This window comes from Clytia hemisphaerica, unplaced genomic scaffold (assembly GCF_902728285.1).
Source record: "Clytia hemisphaerica strain Z4C2 unplaced genomic scaffold, Clytia hemisphaerica genome assembly, whole genome shotgun sequence".
Classification (NCBI taxonomy): Eukaryota; Metazoa; Cnidaria; class Hydrozoa; order Leptothecata; family Clytiidae; genus Clytia; species Clytia hemisphaerica.
The window spans coordinates 619,672-635,510 of record NW_027103608.1 but is presented as its reverse complement, the minus strand read 5'-3'; the positions used below and the strand labels follow the sequence as shown (position 1 = coordinate 635,510).

General features: G+C 35.9%; 1 protein-coding gene and 1 non-coding gene across 3 annotated transcripts in view; one reads left to right on the top strand and one right to left on the bottom strand.

Annotated features, from left to right (window-relative positions):
• Positions 1–135: 135 nt before the first annotated feature.
• The window catches only part of LOC136802156 (acyl-CoA-binding domain-containing protein 6 homolog), an 87,342-nt gene continuing 71,638 nt past the window's right edge, over positions 136–15,839 (top strand). The window contains exons 1-4 of one of the 2 annotated variants that reach the window (XM_067058877.1): positions 136–490; positions 1,894–2,129; positions 3,249–3,301; positions 4,139–5,103. In XM_067058877.1, the coding sequence (XP_066914978.1) occupies positions 401–490; positions 1,894–2,129; positions 3,249–3,301; positions 4,139–4,602 (843 nt within the window). In that variant the 5' untranslated portion in view covers positions 136–400 and the 3' untranslated portion in view covers positions 4,603–5,103. Of the gene's footprint in view, positions 491–1,893; positions 2,130–3,248; positions 3,302–4,138; positions 5,104–15,839 lie in introns of those variants that run through there. The other variant, XM_067058878.1, reaches the window with a different exon arrangement.
• Positions 9,464–9,536, bottom strand: Trnar-acg (transfer RNA arginine (anticodon ACG)). Its single transcript has one exon. It is a non-coding gene; the product is annotated as a tRNA-Arg (tRNA).

Below are 15,839 nucleotides of genomic sequence, written 5' to 3'. Positions count from 1 at the left end.
TTTCCATTTTTCGTTCTGACAGGGTCCAAAATTTAGCAAACATTCGGATCCGACGGGGTCCACTTTTCAAACTACAGTTGCACGTTCCTGTCGGCTGTCAAGCTCAGTACCCCCCCCCCCCCTGGGTCTTGCCACAACAAATATCTTACAGAATTTTCTCTCTCGTTGTAATTATTTCTTAGTTTCTTAGTGTTAATCCTATGTTCCCGTTTCTGTTGTAGAACATATAAAAAAACTAACAAATCCGATCAGAACTTTGGATGACTGCAAAACAACTGTGAATGTCACTCAAATTTTGAATTTTGGTTCAATTCCACAAAGAAAAAAACTACATAACTAAGATAATTCGGAAAACTGGAGTAATTGAGAAAAGAAAACTTTCAAATAATTACTGGAAAATATGTCAGGAATGGATTTCTTCTCCCGTAGCAATGCAGCAAAACCGACTGCAATGCAATGTACATGGCGTACCTATGGCTGTCTAAAAGAGGTATGGATATACTATTCTTCCCAGTCCTTTTTTAATGGTCCAGTTACATGTAATAAGTGATGCCAGTAAAATAGTGAGTCTATTTGACCCGGTGGTACCTTGTCTGTACACAGACCCAGTATCTACAGCTAATTTCAAAATTCATTGCCGTAGAGGGTCTGTTGTCATTGTCTTTTCTCATTTGAGATTTTTTAAACCGACCGCTACGATGGAGTGTTGGCGAGAGAGGGGTCAGGCGATAGATAAGAGTTGTGTTGCTATTTATAAATCATACTTCATCGCAGAGGTCTCCGTACGGGGATTTTTTTCATCAAACAGACAATGCGCCCAGAGTGTACTATGAAACGATAAACGTGAGATACACTCTGGTACAGTGTAGTGGTACCCAAACCACACTGGAAGATTTGACCAGAATTTTATCTTCAACGTGGAGAAAATACTCTTCAAGTTTATAGCTTTCCTGGGGGAAGTTGACTTCAACTTTTTCCCTAATTGAACTGGGAAAAATGCACTTCAAACCACCCCCAACTAGAAATTTATGAGCTGGGAGCATTAGAACTTTTAATCCAATTGCAGGGGTTTTGCTTTGTTTTTGGTAGGCTGGCGAATGAAAAAAATTAACTCTGGCGATTTCTAGATTCTAGGCCGGCGAATTCTTAGCAAGCCCAACGTATTGATTAGCGTAAAAAAAAAAATGAAAAAGCGTAAAAAATGTACTTGAGGCGGCGAACCGAACTTTTCGAACGGCGAAATGTAATTTTTCCCTTACCTTGGACCGGCAAACTTTGCCGTTCACCGGGCCTAAATAAGACCCCTGCAATCGGGATTTTGAATGAAATTTTTATCCCCACGGTTGGAAAAGTTTCACCGGTGCACTGAGAAAGGGGTGTATTTGTGTGACATGGCTTTTCTCGGTAACCAGTGAAAGTTGAAAACTTATTTGCAGGAAATTCAAATTTGATAAAAACTCTTTTTATACACGGTACACTGGTAGTAAATATAAATGCTACAAGACTAAGATTTAAATTTCAAGATAGGGAATCAACAACGAAATGACTCACCAATTTTTCCTTTTGGAATACAGTTGAGTCTATGTTCGCGCGTAACAGTTCCGTTTCGCACCGAAACGAAATGAAGCCATTCTATTGGTTGAATTCAAGTTTTACGTCATTTCCAACCAATAGAATGGCATCGTTTCGTTTCAGAACATAGTCTGAGTCTCCATAACTTAAACACGCACGGGGAACACAAATTTGTCCGATTTCAGGAAATTTCGAGTAATTGAGCATAAGTTTTATAAGGTATTGTTAACTGAAGGGACGAGAAAACTTGTTCGAGTTAAGGGGGCAATTGAGTTATAGAGGTGCGAGTTGAAGGTAGACTCTACTGTATTTTATTTTCAGTTCAACAACCAAGACGATAAAATCATCCATGAAGCCACCTGTCAAGTTACAAATATCAGTTATGCCAAAGTCGAAGAAACAAATAAAATTGTCGATCTTCGGGACAAAGCTAAAGAAATCTACAAGCAAAGAATCCCAGGAGTAGAAGCAAGACGTGATAAATTGGCTGAAATACATAGTAATTTAACTGAAGAATTGAGAATTGAAGTAGACAAGAAACAAGAAAATGAACAAAGGTATTTGATTGGTTTATACCGGGTGTCTCAGAAAAAAGTCTCCCTCTTATACCCTCATTTTTCGCCTTTTTCGACTTTTTTGAAAAGTAATATTTTAGCATTTTAGGCCATAACTTTTGATGTAGTTGACCAAATTTGACAAATGACCCCTTAAAATTTAAGTTTATCCTTCCTTTTTCCAATGCAAAATGATCAATTCTTTAACAGTTCATAGTACTCAGGAAATCTCACTTCAAAGAGGGGGACTTTTTTCTGGGACATGCTTTTTCTGTTCATCCTCTAGCGAAAAAAAATCATATGGGATGTATATCTATAGAGATCTATGATTCAGACTATAATTTTGTTTGTAGAGTTTTTTAATCGTTTTCAAGGTTCATTGTGAATATGCCTGTTACACGTCTTTTATATTATAAAAATATCCAAAGTTTTTGAAGCCTTCGAATGTTCTTAAAGGGACATAAAAGTAGTAAAATGTAAACATTGCGCGAACCACGTGTCATTAAAGAGAACAATTGAAATCACGCGTCCAAAACAAACTTGTAAAACAATTGATGAATCAAAATTAGCCATATTTGGTTTGATTTTTTATTTTGACATGTGACATTTGTTTTGATTTTGTATCCGCTGCATACAGTTTGTTTACAAATTTCGCAAGTACTGTTATGTCCCTTTAACTTCTTTGCAATATTCACTTTTTTTGCTTGGAAAAACCTCCAAACATGCCATTTAGCCCTTCGGGCTTTGCAGAAATCTTTTAATTTACCCATGCGATGTCACACAGCTGGCACACGAAGTAACTTTAACTTTCGTATGCTTTATTCTCTTAAATATAGTTGACGCTCTCTAATTCGACGTTCTACTATTTGATACGCTCCATTGTTCGATAATATTTAAAGTCACCGTCAACAAGAAACTCTCATAAACGACGCTCTACTATTTGATACACTCCCTTATTCGATGAAAACCCTATTCCGATTGAAAATCGAATTAGAGAGCATCAATTGTATGTCAAAGGGCAGTTGTTTGGATGATTTTTCTCTGTCATGTGTTTGCTGTGATATACAAGGGAATTCGTGCAACTTATGTTTTTGTGAATTGGATTAATTAATTTTTTTTCAGGCTTGGCATAGTTACTACTGATACTGGTGAACGAAAAATCGTTTATTTTAAAGGTATGATGAGTACACTTTTCCCGTGATTCAAAACTGGAGCCGCACTCCATCACTTTGTGGGAGGGGGGGGAGACAAACGTTTTACATGTGAGGGGTTAAGGAAAGTGGGTTTTCAGCATCAAACTTTGGACATTGATCTTTGTTCATTTTGGGAAAAAAAATTCAGGTTCATGCATATCATAAATACGTGAAAATTTGAGAGGGTTTTGTTTGACCGAACTTACGAAAAGCTCATAAAAAATGAACTTTTCCTGAGGAAACACAGTCAAAAACGTATTCGTTCACTTCCACAGACCAAACAGTGGAAAGCAATAAAATATATGCGCAACTGTTTTGCGAATTGTTGAAATGGTGTATTTGTATTTGAATATTTCTGATAGGGTTTATCTTATGTTTTATTGTATGGGACAAAGTTAATGTTTTGCTAAATTCAACCAAATCGTACTGTGAAGCGTCAAGTTTTTTAGATACTGTCGTTTTTATTCGTAATTTTCAACGCTACTGGGTACTGGCCCCTTCTTTTTTGTGCCTAATAAACAGGGTGGTAGGAAATCAAAGGGGGTACTGGAAAAATCTTTAAATCTTAATAAACGGGGGACCTAAATAAACGGGGGGAGTTGGAAATTGTACCTCTAGATACCTCCAAAATAAAGTACTGGCTATTTAGAGCAAAATAAGGGACTCATCCTTTTACAGCTGAAAATATTTTCAAAAATTAATAAATGGGGGGTCTAAATAAGGTCCGAGGAGGTTGGAAAAAAAACGAACTTACCAAGCGAGAGCAGGCGTCTACGAAAGTGGTTTTAATGAATGTCATTACCTTTTTATTACCATTAGATTTAGTCACACTTATCCAACAAGATGACCTCAAAACTTTCGTCCAATACACAGCAACGGCACAAAACCTTTTCAAATTAGTAGATGGTAGTGGTGACACCCTCTTACACCATGCCGCCCAAAAGAAACGCCCTGAAATTGCTTTCTGGTTAATTCAAAATGGTTTAGAACCAAGCACCAAAGATCACAATGGATTCAATATCGCTCAAATAGCTGTTAGCATTGATACGTTACCCTTATTGAAGGTAGCTTTAGATACAGACTCTTCTTTGACCAATATCCAGGACGGAAATGGCGCCACCTTATTGCACTGGGCCCTAGAGTTAGACCACGTGGAAATAGCCAAGTACTTATTATCAAGAGTAGACCTTGACGTGGATTTGAAAAATAATTCAGATAAAAAACCAGATGAGATTGATGGTTTGAATAAAGAAATGAAAAAATTGATCAAAAATCATCGATAAATAAAAATAGTTTATCTGTCAAACGTCAATCAGTAGCCGACAATCTCTGGTAGAAAAAATCTCCAAACATTGTGCTTTTCCTGAAGACTTACGGATTCGCTAACTATGAAATATCAGACTTACAGATTCGCTGCTAAGTCTAAAATGTTAGACTTTATGGATTCGCTAAGAGTATTTCATGTTTGAAATTTGTTAAGTATAAATCTGATGTTTTTAAAAAAACTTTAAAAATTTGGTTTCGGCATTTATAACATTTTTCAGTGATTAACCCCGGACAGTAAGGTAAATCCCCGTGTACATAATAACAGAAAATATGACTATTTACAAGCTGCCCACAGACAATATATCCTTCACCCAGGACATCACATTTTTAGGAGAGTCTTCTTTTCATATATTTTGCAAGAATTTAAGAATTATGAAAATATTTTATAATATTTTGTAATCTATCATTTCCCAGCATAAACACTTGTATTTATAGTAAAATATACTAATTTTATCGGCCCTTATCGTTAATTTTTTTTTGTAACTTCGCCTCAATCTTTAATCACTATCTAAGAAATAAGCTCGAAGCCGAAGAAAATTTGACTTTAATGCTTTCCCTTTCAAAAGTAGAGCTTGATTTTCGTCTGGTTTTCATTGCTTTATTTTGTTCTTTCAGTGAAAAATAAAAAAAGAAAAATAAAGCAAAAAACTATTACCTTTACGAGAAGTAATCAAACAACCATGCACACACATATGTTTTGTCAAGTTTGTCTGTGAGGTCATGGATCCAGACGGTATTTTCTGCAGCAGAAACGGTTAGTTTTTTCTTTTGGCTAGATCCTGGCTGACTAGAGTTGCCTTTTTTAAGCCTTGATGGAATAATGAATGAACCCGATCAAGATTTATCGAATTTTCCAATCCCAGACAGTATTTTTCATCCGCATATTCTCAACTATTAGAAAGATATAAACTTTTTTTTTCAATTATAAAATCTCTCTGCCCTTGTGCTGGTGAAAACCCAGGAGACCTCAAAACCAGACCTGGTGAAATTTTACTATTTTCACTATTGTCAGCCCTTTGGGTTTCAAAACGCACTGAGCTATTAACTACCTTAGGGGAAGAAAATTTGGTGGATTTTGCGGATCCGCCAATTAAGTTCCCGAAATATTAAAGTATCTTTCACGCCAACCGCCTAATTAAATTCCAGCCAAATTTATATCGGTATTCATTCCCCGAATATGTGCAATTTCAGGCCTTAAAACAGTTTTTTAATTATTTGATATCCTTCATCCGCCGCATTAAATTTCCCCTGAAAAAACTTTTCGACCAAAATTCCTTATCCCTTAAGGTATCCCCGATTTCGCTTCGGTTATTCCGATAAATTGTTTCCAGGCACTATTTCTTTCTCCAAAAGGGGAGATACAAAAACTCAATCGTTATTAGCAAGGTCAGAATGTAGATGAACGAAAGCAGCCACCGAGGCGTTTCTTCAAAATATCTGTTCTAAAGGCATGTCCCAGCTGAAAATAGCGATCTGTTCTAAGAAAAACGGGAAAGTTGTCTACCTGGAAATTATTGATCTGTTCTTACATAAAAATCTACCACCTGGAAATTTCTGATCAGTTCTAAGCAAAAATTATGGCCGATCTTTTCTCTAAAATAAATGCTCCTCAATTTTGATCCAGCTGGGAAAATACTATCTGTTCTAAACCTTGTCCTCGCTGCCCGCTTTGGTCATCAATTTAATATGTTCTATAAGTTTTCCAGCTGGAAATTCGTTATCTGTTCTAATAAGTTCCGTATCGTAAACACTCGCTATCCTTTCTGATCTGTTCTAAAGGTTTCCAGCTGGAAATTAGGGATCTGTTCTAACATTGAAAATATTTCCAGCTGGCAAGTAAGAACAGATATTTTCAAGAAAACTAATTTTTATGATCTGTTCTATGATTGAAATATTTCCAGCTGGCAAATAAGAACAGATATTTCACAGGAAATCCGATTTTATGATCTGTTCTATTTTTTTCTCAGAAAATAGTATCTGTTCTATTGGCTTTTGTTTAGCTTTGCTTGGCTGGATAAACACGATCTGTTCTAGTAACGAATAATAATTATTTTATCTGTTCTAAGTAGAAAATTGGTACCCTGGAAATTGAGGTATCTATTCGAAAAATCGAAAAATCTTTCCAGCTGGCAAATAAAAACAGGTATTTACGAATTTTTCGTCGGTGGATGCTTCTGGATGAATCGAAAACACTTCATATATAAACAGAACCTAGCAAATATACCTTGTCAGTGGAGAATTCGTCAGTAAAAAGTGACGACAAAATCGCTTGATCCGTTGATGGCGATTTTTTTACCTACGAATTTTCTACAGACGTAACCGACGGAACGGTGCAAGGGGAAAGCCGTGTCTCTTTGGAACAAACTATAATATAGTTCTGTTTTCATATCTCCATTACTGGCCCCCTCCCAGCTGTTTGTTTTATTGCTTGAATGCGCGAATGGGCTTTTTTTGTGCAAAGTTTCCAATTTTCAAATGTTTCCCCGATTTTCTGAAAAATCGGGTTTTCGTGAAGTTCGAGAAAAATTAGGGTCATTGCACTTTAAGAATTATCAAGGGAGCAATAAAACATGGTGTAAAGATCCAGGTAGTTGCCATCCCCTCAACCCCGGATCGGATGCCCTATGAGCCCTCTGCCACTGTACTAGACGATGCTATCGTCCGTATAATATATTACTAGTCATAGCTTTCACTAAATGCCCCCACATAAAGATCATGTCATGCACTTATAAAGCTTTAATGCTTTAAAGATTAAACATTAAAAAATAATCAGGAATAATTGATTGATTTAATTATTGATTGATTGGTTGATTGATTGATTGATTGATTGATTGATTGATTGATTGATTGATTTATTGATTGAGGCGTTTCCCGAGGCGTTTAGTTTGCTTGAAAAAAAAAATTATATTCCATTATAAAAAAATACATACTTGAAGAATTCATGCAGCTTGATAACTTAATAAAATTTAAGGAAAAGCTGGAAAAGCCTCTCAAAAATATATTTAAAAAGTTATGGTATCATTATCTTACTGATTTTCACATCTCCTGTTTGTTTTTTCTCCTAGTTTCTTTCTTATAACGATATATGTCATGATTATTATTCACTAAAGATACTGCGTATAAAATTTATCAAAAAGTTCTGCGCCATCTTAAGTTGGGTGAAATAGAAACTCACTTATCCTAGTTAAGGCGCGGGCTCCACTAGCGTACGCTGTGATTGCACTTCTCAAGCAAAATCTTCTATGTTGTTGGTCAAAAGAAAAGTAAAGGAATGCCATTGTGGTTCATTCAGACGTAGAGTCGAGAAAAGTTAAAATGCGCCTAAATTTCTTTTCAAGTGCATAGTCCTTTTTCATGATGCAATCTTTTCTCCAAGCTGATCGCAGCGCAGACAATGAAGAGACGTGCCTTCAGGAAGCTAGACTTTTTGAGTTTATAGCAAGCGATATACTTTCCCTTTATGGTGTTTCTGTATGACTGTCTGTGTATCTAGTCTAACCACCGTTAAATGCCTTCGGGAAGGTCTCTCCTAACTTAGAAAGCCAGAATTTGGAGCTATTTCACCAAACCACTGGAGCGTAAGTTATTAAGGCTATCACAACTGCATGAAAAGGTTTAACGTGCGCATGTAAAGTTTAACGAGTAAAAACACTCTAAGTGAGGTAAATTATTTTGAAGACCAAAAGAAACCACGTCAACCACGTTTGGATTCAACTTTACATATGCGTACATTCATCTTTTTTGTACTTTGCCGGTTGTTTTACTAAGTTAAGAAGGACTTTCTCGAGTTACGACCATATGATGGTATTTAAAGCTCAAGAAGCCCTATAAACAATAAAGGTAGTTACCAATAAAATGACAGACAAAAATAAATTAGAGTTTGAACAAAAATATCAAATGTACATTTGAAAACTTAAGCAAATTTCTTTAAAGATTCTGGAAAAAGAATTGAAATCATTGCTGAAGTGAACTTCTGACTAAATTACAGTAGTTAGTATTCAGTTTCAAAGACAAGAAACAAAATTTGACATACAAAACACTTTTTCTAGTCAATGACAATGAATCAGCTCATCATCATCATAACCAGTCTGCCATTTTGTTTGTTTTGATTTGCACAAGTAATATTGTAATTCGTGTTATATCATACACTGTTTTGATTTGCATTTATAACACTCGCTTCAGCTTTTCAAAGCTAAATCAAAACTAAAATTGTAATATGTAATAATGATAATACCATATAACGTAATATGAAAATATGTATACTACCGTCCCGGAGAAAACCGAACATTTACGGAAGAGACTAACTACGGATATGCTTACGCGACAACAACAACAACGACAACAACAAAACAATTCGCAAAATTTTGAGATTCCAGTCCAATATCTATGCGTGAAACTATGAGTGCCTCCTCGTCGCTACGCTCCTGCGGGGGCAATTATAGTATTATGATAAAACATAGTTGTATATTATAAAACGTAATATGTAGCGCGGCGGAAAATAGAGTCTGTGTTTACGACATTGAGCCCCTCCGATTATTTTTCGCCCGCGCGGACAAAATTTCCGCCCGACTGCTAATTTGCGTGTTTCAGATTATTCTTTATTTTTCGAATTCGTCTTAGACTATAGCATAGTCTACCACTGTACAGTTTGTATTCAACTGCCAAGGGGGAGGGTTAAACACAGAACCTTTGTAAACTACCAACTGTATAATTGGTTGTGTTTTGAGGGTTCACGGGTGAAACACGTACTCATCCTACCGGTGGAAGTCTCAATGTTGCTTAGGTGTTGTTCTAGATTATAGAAGGAAAGGAAAATTACGACCTCGCCAGGATTCGAACCTGGAATCCCCTGATTCGTAGTCAGATGCCTTATCCGTTGGGCCACGAGGCCATGTTTCCTAAGAAACTAGAGAAAATTCAATCACTTGAAAGATAAAACCGCTTATAAATCAAAACAATATAAGTGTCAGCTACATGTCATATCAAATTTCAAACGAAAATGTCAAAAGATTTCGAATATACCACAAATTTTAGCTCGACGTTTTTCTCACTCACTATGTAGTTCAATAAATATCTCGTTTGAGGTAATTCAATTATTCAAGCACGCGTCATATCTATATCATAATTCGACTATGCTATAGTCTAAGACGAATTACATGTTTTTTTTATAAGCAAGTGTATACCCCTTGGTCAGGCTCGAGTATTAGTCGCGCGGCTGAGGTCGAAAAACGTTTCATTTCGTGATACATATTTTAGATTCCAAAAAAAACAACGGAAACTCGCGAATTAGTATGTGTAGATTACAAAATCAAAAAGTTTCCACGATATTATCGTGCAAGTAACGAGTAATTGGCGATTTTTTGCGTTTCCAGGCAAAATTGCAAGGCCTGGAAATTCATGATTTTTGGGGGGTCTTCAAATTAAAAAAATGACCTATACCACATGATAGAGCTCTTCAAACTGAGCAAAAAAGTGTATTACACCAAAGTCCCAACTTCTCTAGATCAAAAGTTATGGGCCTATTTGTGGTAAAAAACTGATGGAAAACAGGGAATTTCCCCACAATCTGCATTAATTTATGCAAAATTAAACACCTTTTTGACCACAAATAGGCCCATAACTTTTGATCTAGAGAAGTTGGGACTTTGGTGAAATACACTTTTTTGCTCAGTTTGAAGAGCTCTATCATGTGATATAGGTCTTTTTTTAATTTGAAGACCCCCCAAAAATCATGAATTTCCAGGCCTTGCAATTTTGCCTGGAAACGCAAAAAATCGCCATTTACTCGTTACTTGCACGATAATATCGTGGAAACTTTTTGATTTTGGAATCTACATATACTAATTCGAGAGTTTCCATCGAAAAAAGTGGAATCTAAGAGGTGTATCACGAAAATCATTTTCTAGCCACTTTTTTCGACCTCAGCCGCGCGACTATATGCTTAAGTTCTCAAAGCATCCAGGCATAGTTTATGCTTATTGTTTACACGTTTCTTTTTTTATTAGAACACCTAAAATTTGGCTGAGCCTGGATGTGCTTATTTTTTTAGCAATTTTCAGCCTAAAATGTTCTGAAATGCGTTCTTAATTTTTCAGACTACTCTAAATTAATAATATCATGCAAAATAAAGAGCACTTAAAATTGGTACAATTTGGACAATATTTGACTCTCGATTTTAGAAAATCCATGCCTAAGTTTGGTTAAAACTGCTTGAAGGTTGAAAAGAGGAAAAAATTGTAGTTTCTTGTCATTTTTTTCCAAACTGAGGCTGGGCATGTTCTTAAGATGTTCTTAATTTTTTGACGAATTTCAGCCTCAATGTTCTTATAAACTGTGTTCTAATAAAAAAAAAACGTGTATATGCTTATGAATCATGCTCATGATTCACCCCGAGCCAAGTTTTTAGTGAAATTTCAGAAATGTCGTAAAAATTTGTTCAGATTTTGGGAGCAGTGAAATGTAGCCAGCTTGACCTCTACCAAACCTTTTTAAACAGATAAGAAATGGCAACTTGGAAAAAATTTCAGGCTGACATAATATGCTTATGCTTTGCTTGGGAATTTTGCAAATCTGAGCCTTCATATGCTTATAAGAGTTATGCTTATAAAAAAACATGTACTATAATCTAAGAAATAAGTTCAACGCCGAAGGAATTTGTCAAACGGATTTTTTTGCCGAAAAGAGTTTACAGTCGGTAGAGTCAGTTTCGACGATTTTTTTTCGTATACTGCCCTATTTTCCCGCCTTTGTTATCACTGTATGTGTATTGTATCACAGATGATAACATCGGGTATATCATAATACGCTTAAATCAATACTCTTCCATTCTCGCGTGAAGCTAGCGATTTTCAAAGTGGATTGCGATTCCTTTTTGCGCCTTTTTCTTTTCATTCTCTTTCCCTTTTCAAAAATTCTGATTTTCAAATTTTCAAAGCTATTAAAAGTCTTTCGAAGTCATCTTGTTTGTCACCTAATGTTTTTTATTTAATTTTCCTTGGAAAATATAACAAATTTTCCGTGAAAGATATAAGACATTTTACCTACTTAACTTTCCTTAGAAAATGCATTAAAATGTTTTGGATGTTTTTGACGTTTTTATTTTTAAATGTTTTTAAAATGTTTATATTTTCACCACTTCGCAAGTATTTTTGTCTATTTTCCTAAAAAATCGGGATTTTGGCGTCCGCAAAAGCCTTAGAGTGTTCTTAACTTTTTCTTAATATTTTGGCTATCGAAGCCTTTAAGTTTGTTCTTATATAAAAAAACATGTACCGACGTTATCGTAAGCTACCTGAGGCATCCTCTTTCGATACTACTACCTGAAAGTAGGAGAGGGCGTTACTTACCTTTGATTCGTCTCTTCAGTCGCATTAAGGCTATTAAGCGGAGAGGCATCAAAGTACCCTTCTAGAGCCTTTCTAGAGCCATTTGTATAACCTGGCCAAGGATAGAAACCACACACTTGCATACTGTAGCCTACTCTCCCTTTATCTTATATTTCTACAGAAGTGTCTGCCTTATAAACTTTACTCCATAACTCGAAATTTCCTTAACTGAGGCCCCCCCAGCAGTTTTCGTGATGGCGTGATTGGCGTTTTTTAAGTTCGTGATTTCGTGATTTGAGATTTTAAAATGCGTGATTGCGTGATGGGAGGAACGAACGTGATCGTGATAGATAAGAAATTTAACTCGTGATTACGTGATTGAGACTGTGTTTCGTGAGCGTGATAAACATTTTTTATCCAAAAATCATTTTTGTTTACTTTATAAGAATCCGAGGCCGTAAATATACGTTTTTCGTGCGGTTTCATCTGTCACTAGCTTGGATAACGACGTCTCTCTACCAATTGCTGTCAATTACAGCTCGAAAAATGGAAAGTCAGGTGATAACATTAAGAGTTCGTTCATTAATCAAGTAAGACTGATACAAATGTTTGAAAACTGTGCAAGAAAAGTAGAAGATCCAGAAATGATATTAGCAAACGATACATTCAACATATGCGAAAGCTACTGTGACGAGTGCTTCAAAAATGACAACGTGTGCGCTGAGTGTACATTAAAAGGGCAGACACATGTTGTCCCGTCGCTCAGAGCCTGTGAAAATTGTCTCAAGTATGACATAAAATATATTAAACGGGTAGTACTTGTTATAACCGTCGATTGCGAATCTGGTAATAAACTTTGTTTGAAACAGCTTCAGCAAGGGATCACTGACAAATCTATTGATCCGTATCTTTTACTGCTTTCACTTCTTCCAGACGTACCGCATGTACTTAAAACATGCAAGGCTATTTTCGCAAATTGGTATCTACAATTGCTCAATGAACGTGGTTGCCTTTCATTGTTTTATACTTTGAGAAACAGGGCTGATCCTGAAGTTCGAAAGCAAATCCAATCTCATCTCAAAAGTAATGACTTTGTTCGCAACAGGGACCGTCAAAATCATTCAGCTGTTCTCGCTCTCTGTAATCCAGCTCTCCTGACATATATTGAAAGTTTAGGTATGTTATTCCATTAGATCGAACCCAACACCTATAACTATTGGTTTTTTTCCTTATTAAGGACAACTTTTTTCAAATCAGGACAGGTTTTTTCGAAACATGTTGGAACTCTTAAGAAAGTTAAAAACATCGAAAGGCTTTTGATATAAAACATATAGCAACAACCTTTTAATATACCAACTGCTACCGACGATAAGTTTGCGGTACTTTGCGTATGCTTCTTTACGGTTCAGCTGCGTGTAACGGATTAGTAGTTTTCACTTAACATGATTCAGAAATTTTTGACATATATTCTCATTAAAAACTTTCAGACAATGTGACGCACACGATAGTCCCAGAAACAATCCGTTACACGCAACTGAACCGTAAAGAAGCATACGCAAAGTACCGCAAACTTATCGTCGGTAGCAGTTGGTATGCATGGATATTTATTATTCTTATGTGCAAATTAATCAGGCTCAACAATATATAAAGCCAAATTGCATAATCCTATCGGTGAGATTATCAAGCTGTTTGATGTTTGCGATGTTGACAGAATCCGATCAAAGTGGTATTGTATATTGTTATGGCGGATCCTCGGTTTACTTCCATCCTGTCGATAAAGCTTCTGATCCAAAAGTAGCAGTAAATAAAATTACTTCTAAGAAAGCTATTTCTGAGAAAATGGCTCTATTCAATCTTCCTTCTAATGGCACCCTCACATCTTGTAGAGAACGTCTACTGAGACACCAAAAAGCTGTTTACCAGCAAAAGTACGAACACCATAAGGAAAATGAAGTGAAGTTTTATGACGGTGAAGAATATGTTTGGTTATCAACCAGAAGCTCTATCATTCATCAGTTCTGATGGAGTGTATGTCGCTTTTGGAGATGTGAAATTTATTTCATTATGTTCTATGAAATCTAATTCGATTGGTATGGAGGCAAACATCAGCCATAAGATAACTTATCTCTCTGAATGGAATCAAGTAGTGGAGATTGAAGCAATGGGTACTGATCTTATTGTATCTCACAACAGAGGTGTATCACTGTTGGACTGGAGACAAATTTGATCAACCAAATTCTTGTGGATCAAAGTCCTAAATGTATCGTTTCATACAAAGATGGTTTTCTGTTCCCTTCTAAAACTTGCTTGTATTATTGGAACAAAAGTGGTCTTGAAATCTTTGCTGGAAAAAAAAGGTTTTTGCAGGTTTTACGAATGCACTGGGATTGCTGTCGAATTTGATCACGTCATTTACTGTGTTGACAAGCGTGTTGGGTCAATCAAAATGTTGATAACCTTAAAACAAACTGCACAGTTTCTAAGGGGCTTATGGGAAAAATTGCCGATGCATTTTCCGTTCATGAGAAGCATCAAACTTACTCCTTAAAGTCACTAGAACAGGCAATATCATTGGTTACGAGCTGTGATGAAATGATTTCTACAAACATCGAATCTATTCGGTCTGTAGTCAACCATCAAAAAAGCCTTAATGGTCCAGAAGGAAGTATTTCAGCAGCAACAACAGAGTCTATTAAGATCTTGCTGTGGGGATTGAAGAAATTGAAGGAGAATGTTGAAACATACCAGTATCAAAGAACCAATCTATTAAGTTGTATGACATTGGCTGAACAAGAAACAAGGAACAAAAACCATGGTACAATATGCACAATCATTTTCTTCGTCTATCAAAGAATCTATCAAGGCTATTTCAAACTGGAGCACTCACTATTTTACAAGCAGGGAAAGATGGTATCCTGTTTCTGAAACAGCAGTGAAGAAATTGGAAGATATAACATTTCCCAAAACGAGGAAATAATACCAAAACAAAATATCTCAAGATCAAAAGCAAGAAATGAGAGAGTGGGCATCAATTAATGGTGCAGTCGTAAAATAACGGAGTGGACGGCAAGAAACAACGATGGCTCGAGCAGGCACTCTACCCGAGAATGCATATTACGAAGAACTCACTCCCAATTCTGAAACAGTTAAAAGAACTACTAAAAATACAAGAGATGATACAAACGAACAAGTACAAGCAGATGACCGAGATGAAATCCCAGAATATGAATCCGAAAGTGATAATGATGACAATGAAACAATTGTGAATGGCGATTCAAATCATATTGATTCGATTTCAAGTGATGCAACCTTTTTACTTGGACGATCTTTTCGATACGGCAGAAGTATTACATTTAATAAAAAATATATTGCTTAGGTTTACAAATTGTACTTTTTCATTTTGCATTTATGTATTTCGAACAAAGTTTAACTTTAACCATCGCACGTGGTTTGCATGGAGCACTGTAAACTAAACAAAAATTATTACAAGGTTACCATCGAGTTTACATTGCCTTTGTTTTGATACTCTTTTGATAGTAACCGAAGTAACAAGTTTGGTGTTAGTTATACTCCCGTTATATCTAGCCATATAAAAAAAAAGGTTGGCGTGATCGTGATTTAAAGAAAAATTTTGCGTGATAACGTGATTTGGAATTTTTTTTTGCGTGATTGCGTGATTTGAGAGGTGACTGGGGGGGCCTCTTAACTCGACCAAATTTGTATTCCCTGTTCTTGTTCAAGTTATGAAGATTCCACGATTCCACTGTATATAATTTGAAGCTAGAATTTGATGATGATGATGATGATACCTTAAAGTGTACTTGATTCATGCTAAGACATTTGTTTTTTTCAGCAAACAAATTAGAATA